Here is a 6,861-nt window from a genome sequence, read left to right on the forward strand (position 1 = left end):
GTGAGGTACAACCTCAGTGAGGGGGCAGGGCAGGATGCACGCGGCGAGCCACCGACGGGCACAGCCGAACGGGGGCAGCAGTCGGCGGCTCAAAATCATTGTTGTTCTTGTTGTGTGTATGTCTTTGGACGAAGGAAAGGGACGAATCGGTGCAGGAGCAAGATAGAGATCAGACGGCTCACACGAAGCGCATCTGACCGCTAGGTGCGGGCGGGCCGGAAATTTGGGCAGGCCTGCGGGCACCTAGCACTCGCCTACAATTCGGTATGGGCGGAGAAAAAAAGACCCGGATGAGTACGTTAGGAGCATTCACTGGTGAGGGGAAGCGGACGTAGGGACGGCGGAATCTTGAGGATGAATCTGGAACTTCAACGAGATTAGGTCGGTGAAAGACATGCGCATGCGCATGCGCCTTCCCCTCCAAGTTGATCGTTAGAGGTAAGAGTTGAAGCGAAGTTAACAGGAGCAGGACACTAAGGTACACGTGCATTCTTCCTCCTATAAATATAGCCCTACGTCCACACCACGATCCCATCCCGTCCCCATCTCCCTCCCTCCGCGGCACCCTCTCCATCATCTGCTTCGTCGCCGGGCGCCAGACGGCTGCCCTCGCAGGCTTCGCAGCCATGAAGCTCCCGCCGGCTGTTGTCTGTCTGCTCCTCATCCTCGTCTTCTTTGATGGTACGCACGCACTGCCACTATGTCTTTCTTTCCGATGTTTGCTGCTAGCGTGCCGCCTTTGTTTTCCTTTTGGACATCTGTCGCTAGCCGTGTATTACTACATCACTTCAATCTTGTCCCGTTCTTCATGTTCTTCCAGCATGCACGCGCGCACGTACTCACATGATCGATCCATGTTGCAGGTGCTTCAGTGGAGGCCCGAGGCACACCTTCTGCCCAGGGGTCGAGGAACCAATGGTCCAGCATGTTCGTCTTCGGCGACGACTTTGTCGACAACGGCAACCGTCCCAACATCACCGGTGAAAAGACATCGCGCCAATGGAGCTACCCCTACGGCTCCTATCTCAACTCTCATTATCCTACGTCTCCTGTTTTGACCGGACGCTTCTCCAACTACAGGATGCAATCAGATTTTATCGGTACGTGTACTCATATATTATGCAAGTATATAGCTAGGTAGCAAATTTTAGTTTTAGGCTAATGCTAGACTGCTAGTGTGCTATGACGTGTATCATTATACATCTATTAGGTGTATCCAAAATAATCGTTCCTATCTACTGCTTGTCCCTGCAGCAAGGATGTTGGGTCTCCATGAAGCACCTCCAGCGTACGAGCTCACAGATGATCAATCTTGTGGCTCATCTGGCATGACCTTCGCTTCTGGCGGCGCTGGTGTCTTCAAGGTGACAGCGAAGAAAAAGGTGCCGACCCTTGCTGCACAGGTTCAAGCTTTCAAGAGGCTAGTCAACGACGGGGTCATCCCAACACGACAGCTTCACCACTCTGTCGCGCTCATCGCCATCTCCGGCAATGACTACATGAGCGGCTCTGAGGCCAATAATGGCTTCTACACAAGCTTCGACGATGTAAGTAGTAGCTACCATACTCACACATACAAATTACACCATCAATTAATATATCAATCTCCGCCTTGCTAATTAACTTCTCCTGCATGCAGCTCGATACTTACGTCGGAAACGTGGCGACTGAGATCCTAGATAATGTGGCGCAACTGCAGATGCTTGGTGTGAGAAAGGTGCTAGTAAACAACTTGCATCCCATTGGTTGCATGCCTTTGCATACTAGTTCGAACAACTACACCACGTGCGACCTTCTCGGCAATTATGGCGCATCCGTGCACAACAAGTATCTAAAGCAAATGCTCGAAGAAAGGGACAACGTTCACATACTGGACCTCTACACTGCTTTCACTGACATCATTAATCATGCCCCTGGTAAGTACACATATCCGCGTGTATGTTGTAAGCCAAATCTGGCTTATAATGTATGAATTTGATTCTGTAACTATGCATAATTGTTTTTGTGCATGCAGGCGGAGGGTCGGATGAGTCCAAGAATTTCAACCGCAAACTGACCCCGTGCTGCGAGAGTACCTATAAGGGAGGGTACTGTGGAGAGCGTAGCCATTCAGGGAAGCGCTTGTACGACCTATGTGAAACTCCTGACAAGATGTTCTACTGGGACCAGACACACCCAACACATGCTGGGTGGGAAGCTGTAATGAAGGCGCTGCAACAGCCTTTGATGGAGTTTCTTGATGAGGACTACGTTGCATGATGCAGCAACTTGATGGCTAGCCAGTTGCTGGTGCAATATCTTTTAGGTTAGCTTTACAAATGGCATGCGTGTTTAGGAAGAAGGTTGTGAGTTTTTTCCCCTTGTGTTTTGATGGAGTTTTAGTCTAGTACAGTGCTTTTTATTATGTACATGAAACATGAACGGGTGTTAATTTTCTTATTGTTTTATCCCCTATATATTAGTTGAGATTGAAAAGTTGGTTGTAAATGTGGTTGAATATCTAGCAGCAAATGACAAATGAGAACATGCTAGGGCTTAGTGAGATATAGCGTGCATGCATATGCATGGGTTTGAGCTCATGATAGGGTCGGTAAGATTAGACTCTAATCGATGCGCATGGTCGTTCGTCTGCCCATGGTGTTGTGCATGTTGGGGTTGCTATTACACGGCACGGTGCACGGGTTAAACGAGGCCATGTTCGTCAATGAGCCAGAAAAGAAGGATGACCAAAGGTGTTTTGATTGACCAATTGTGTAGACCTTGTGCACATTGTTTGCTAGCTAGGACGAGGTCCCGTAAAAAAGATTCAAGTATCAAAGACTGCGAGGTAACACTTCCAAATGATCGTTCTTCGCTCAGGTGTTTGTCGGGGCCGGCTTTCACGTCTTCACCATGCAAACACTAGCTTGAGCAATTTAGTCTAGACGTGCAGTAGCCTTGCGTTTGTATGAACTCATTTTGTCTCCATGTTATTCTTATATCTGACTTAAATTTTTGTATATCCGACAAATATGGTGACACCATTTCCGAACTGATTGGTATCAAACCCCTCACCCAACATTGATCGCTTTCTTGCAAGAATCTATGCCTACTGATTAAGGACGGTACGTTTCTCCACTACAAAAAAAAAAAAAATACATGTATGTTTTTTCCGCACTTCTAAGTTTTTCTTTTGTGAAATCATACATGTATATACAGTGCCTTGTTTTGTGCCGATGACATAATAAAATATTACGGGGATGGTACGGAGTTAGCTCTAACTTTTTTGTAGCGATCTGAGCTGGCATGGGTTCTTGAATTTATCGTGTTTCTTCTTTTATTTTTAGCAATTTTCATTTTGCGGGAGACAAATTTCCTCCATTACTAGGCTTATGCGGTGACTTCATGTATCTAAGATTTGTTGCCCGGTCCATTGGAGGTACTTATAGGGGTATCGTATGTTGCTCGTGCTTTGTGTTAAGTCAACCAAGGTTGTTTAGGCTACGGTGTATACAACACGAAGACAGTGCGCGGCCAAACCAACACGGTACAAACTGTTCAACACAACGTATCGTTGAAGTTACTAAGCTTGCATGAAATAGAACGCCCTCAGCGATCCTAATTTTTTTCCGTCGCTGTCCCCACAGGTCAGCCTGTGTTGACCAGATGAAAACGGCCTTGGACCAATCTTGATGGATTGATGAGTCTTGGGCTAATACGATGCGTCCTTCCACCTCTCTCGTTGGCGAAGGATTTGTAGAGAGGCGGTTTGGGTCAAGGTCCGAGAGGAGATTCGCTGCTGGGCGTTCAGCTGTTGGGAAGTCGACCAACACCTGCTCCTCCAATCGAAACCGCCGCGGCGCCAGCGCCACGCGTTCAGGCGCTTGCCGACGCCGGCGTGCCCCACCAGCCGGCGCAGTACATCCAGCCGTCCGAGTTCCGCGCGGCCCCCTCCCCATTCGCCTCCCTCTCCGTCCCCGTCGTGGATCTCTCGGACGCCGCCGCCACAACAATCATTTTATTTTTGTTTTTTTAGATAGAGGTTTGTTCGCTATATCATACTAAATCAAAAACATTTATTTTGGGATGGAGGGAGTACAAGATAAGATCATGCTCTTTTTGTAAAGTAAAGAAGATAGTAGCAGGAAATGTTTGATTTCTTTTTTATTTTACCAGTTAGAGGTATTCGTTGATATTACAAATAAATCTTTGTTTATTTGTACAGTATGTTCTCCCTTGTAAGACAAAATCTGAATTTCAGAGGATAGCTGGACAAGGTCTGCCTTACAGCTACTTGTGCAGAGATGTTAATTTAAATAATGTACTAGCATATTGTGTGATGCAACAATTTGCAAACCTAGACTAGCCCTTCTTTGGCCTACTTATCGAGTCTGTTTTTGAATGATCATATTTCTCTGAGGGTTTCTGCTGTTTCTTTCAGCAATGTGCTCTCTGGCCTCCCTTCCCTTTGCATGCTTTACATTCGTTTCTTTGAATTTCATGTGTCTCTATGCCACTAAGATAACTAGCAATACAACGTTTGAATATAGTACACTTCTTTGTCTGGCTATGTACATCATTGTCTGTATTGTTTGAGGCATCCACTGCCTGCATGATTGGAGCAGATCGATAACAGCCAAGAACAACACTAAAACAACTGAAATGAGCAGCCCGCTAACAAAAATATAAGACTAATAATACACAAGCGAAATACGGCACAGCAAAGCGCGCGTTATCCTCTAGTCTATAATTCTTGTTTAAACATAATTACTAATTTTGTATTGCACAAGTTACTTTGCTATCTACCTAATAATATACGTGGGACATATATCATTAAATGTCTGTCCAGTATATTGATTATTAGGAAAGACGAGATAGACTAAGAATTGTTCGAGCTTGTCTTATACTTCAAGTTGGTCATTATACTTCTATATATATGCCCACGAGGCTCAAGCAATATAATGAACGATTTCATCAAATTTCTCTCTCTCTCCCTTCTAACGGTATCAAACATACCTCGATCCTAAACCCTAGTCGCCGCCGCTTCCGCCCTGCGCGCCGCCCCCGGGGTGATCAGTCTTCATGACCGCCGCCCGCCGTCCGTACCTAGGGTTCGTTCACCGGTCATGTTGACCCTCTGCCCTAGAGTCTTTTTCCCGATCCTTGATCCGAGGTTTTTCTCTCTCGCCGGTCGTTTGATCGGTGTTCTTTTTTGATTCTCCAATTTATAGATCGGGTTGAGTCGCTGGCCGCCGTTCATCATCTACAACGCGTGTCTCCTACGTCGACATCTTCATCGATTCCTGCTGGATGGTGCCTCGAGCTTCACGCATGTCCGCCAGCACGCTGGCCCGAGCGGATCTCGTGTCCTCGCTGCGTGGCCGCGGCCTCACGCACTACGCGCGGATGCGGTTCGCCGCTTGAGCACCGAGCGCCCGACCACGTCCACACGGCGTGGCGTGGGCATCTCATGCACCTGCCTCATCAGCTGTATGGCTGCACGTGAGGCTCTGGCTGCTCGCATGCATGTACGGGTCCGTTCAATCGGCCTTTGCACAGCCCGTTAGGGCATGTACAATGGTTTTATCTTAGCAATGCCACGTAGGATAAATGATGAGGTGGAGGAGAGAGAAATCATAAGAGAAGGCTTGTCTTCTCTTAATTAAGAGAAGGCAAGAGGTGATCTTTTAGTATAATATGTCTCACCATGTTTTTAGGAATAACTAGTTATTGAAGATAAAGCTAAGAGATGACCCATTGTAGACATGTTTTTTTGTCATCTCTAAATTACATGCAAGATTTAAGATAAGACTACCTTATCGACCATTGTACATGCCCTAAGAGATGACCCATTGTAGACATGTTTTTTTGTCATCTCTAAATTACATGCAAGATTTAAGATAAGACTACCTTATCGACCATTGTACATGCCCTTACACGCTCGGTTGCACGCGCATGTCTGGTCCGGTCGGCCGACACACACCGCGGACACCTCCATCGCCGATCGAGCGGCTAGTCCGCTTCATCCGTGTCGCGCGGCCGGTCACTTGCCCGCATCTTAGACAGATTTAATGAAGATCAACGTCAAGTTCACACGCCTCTCCACCGATCGAGCAACGGATTGCCGCTGCATTTCCCTGTCGGGTCGCAGCGCCGTCGCCCTGTGATTCTCTCCGTGGCTACACCGATCCGTGCCACCGCTGCGTCGCCCCTTCGGGCCGTAGCACCGCGGCACGTGGTCCCTGCTGCCGTCCTGAGGCCGTTCCCGCGGTTGCACCAACCTGCGTGCTGCCGCTGCGTCGTCCCTTCTGGCCGTAGTAGCCGCCGCCCCGAGGCCATCTGCTCCCGGTCGCCCCGAGGCTGTACCGACCCTCGCGCTGCTGCTGTGTCGCCCCGTTATGCCGTAGCGAGCATGGAAAATGGTCCCTACAACCGCCCTGATGTCTTCCCCGCCATCGCCCCGACCCGCGTGCTGTAACTGCGTCGCCCCTTCGGGCCACAGTGTCGCGGCGCGCAGTCTACTCTGCCATCCCAGCACGTCGACTTCTATGTGGTATGTGTCGCGCCGCCTCCCTAGGCGCAGAAACGCCACCGTCCGCGTGGTCTTCGTCATGTTGTCGGGTTTTCCTCGCCTACTTCGAGCATCGTCGCCACGCTTCTGACCTAGCCGCCACTGCCGCTCGTCTTTCCGGTCCACGACGACTACATTGACACTGACAACCCCGACTCGACATCGACCACGGCGTCCCTCGCACGGCTACCTCGACCATGGCTACACCACCCTACGCTCTTGGCTAACTCAACAAACGACATAAAGGGCTACCGCCTTGCTTGAGCAACCTCGTCGGTTTTCACTCCAGCCACGTCTTTCATGATGCATCG

The 6,861-nt window shown here is 49.0% G+C and overlaps 1 protein-coding gene across 1 annotated transcript; it reads left to right on the forward strand.

The window, feature by feature from the left end:
* Nucleotides 1-560: 560 nt before the first annotated feature.
* Nucleotides 561-2,421, forward strand: LOC119332218 (GDSL esterase/lipase At5g03600-like). The gene is made up of 5 exons (XM_037605402.1): nucleotides 561-681; nucleotides 864-1,100; nucleotides 1,255-1,547; nucleotides 1,640-1,916; nucleotides 2,015-2,421. The coding sequence occupies exons 1-5, from the start codon at nucleotides 627-629 to the stop codon at nucleotides 2,257-2,259; spliced, it is 1,107 nt and encodes a 368-aa protein (XP_037461299.1). The 5' UTR covers nucleotides 561-626; the 3' UTR covers nucleotides 2,260-2,421.
* Nucleotides 2,422-6,861: the final 4,440 nt, after the last annotated feature.

Source organism: Triticum dicoccoides, chromosome 7A, assembly GCF_002162155.2.
Source record: "Triticum dicoccoides isolate Atlit2015 ecotype Zavitan chromosome 7A, WEW_v2.0, whole genome shotgun sequence".
Classification (NCBI taxonomy): domain Eukaryota; kingdom Viridiplantae; phylum Streptophyta; class Magnoliopsida; order Poales; family Poaceae; genus Triticum; species Triticum dicoccoides.

Excerpts from the sequence above, each read along its gene's own strand:
- LOC119332218 (XM_037605402.1), top strand. The coding sequence starts at position 627 with ATGAAGCTCCCGCCGGCTGTTGTCTGTCTGCTCCTCATCCTCGTCTTC. Across the intron at positions 1,101-1,254 it reads GATGCAATCAGATTTTATCG|CAAGGATGTTGGGTCTCCAT; the intron begins GTACGTGTACTC and ends TTGTCCCTGCAG. Across the intron at positions 1,548-1,639 it reads TCTACACAAGCTTCGACGAT|CTCGATACTTACGTCGGAAA; the intron begins GTAAGTAGTAGC and ends TCCTGCATGCAG.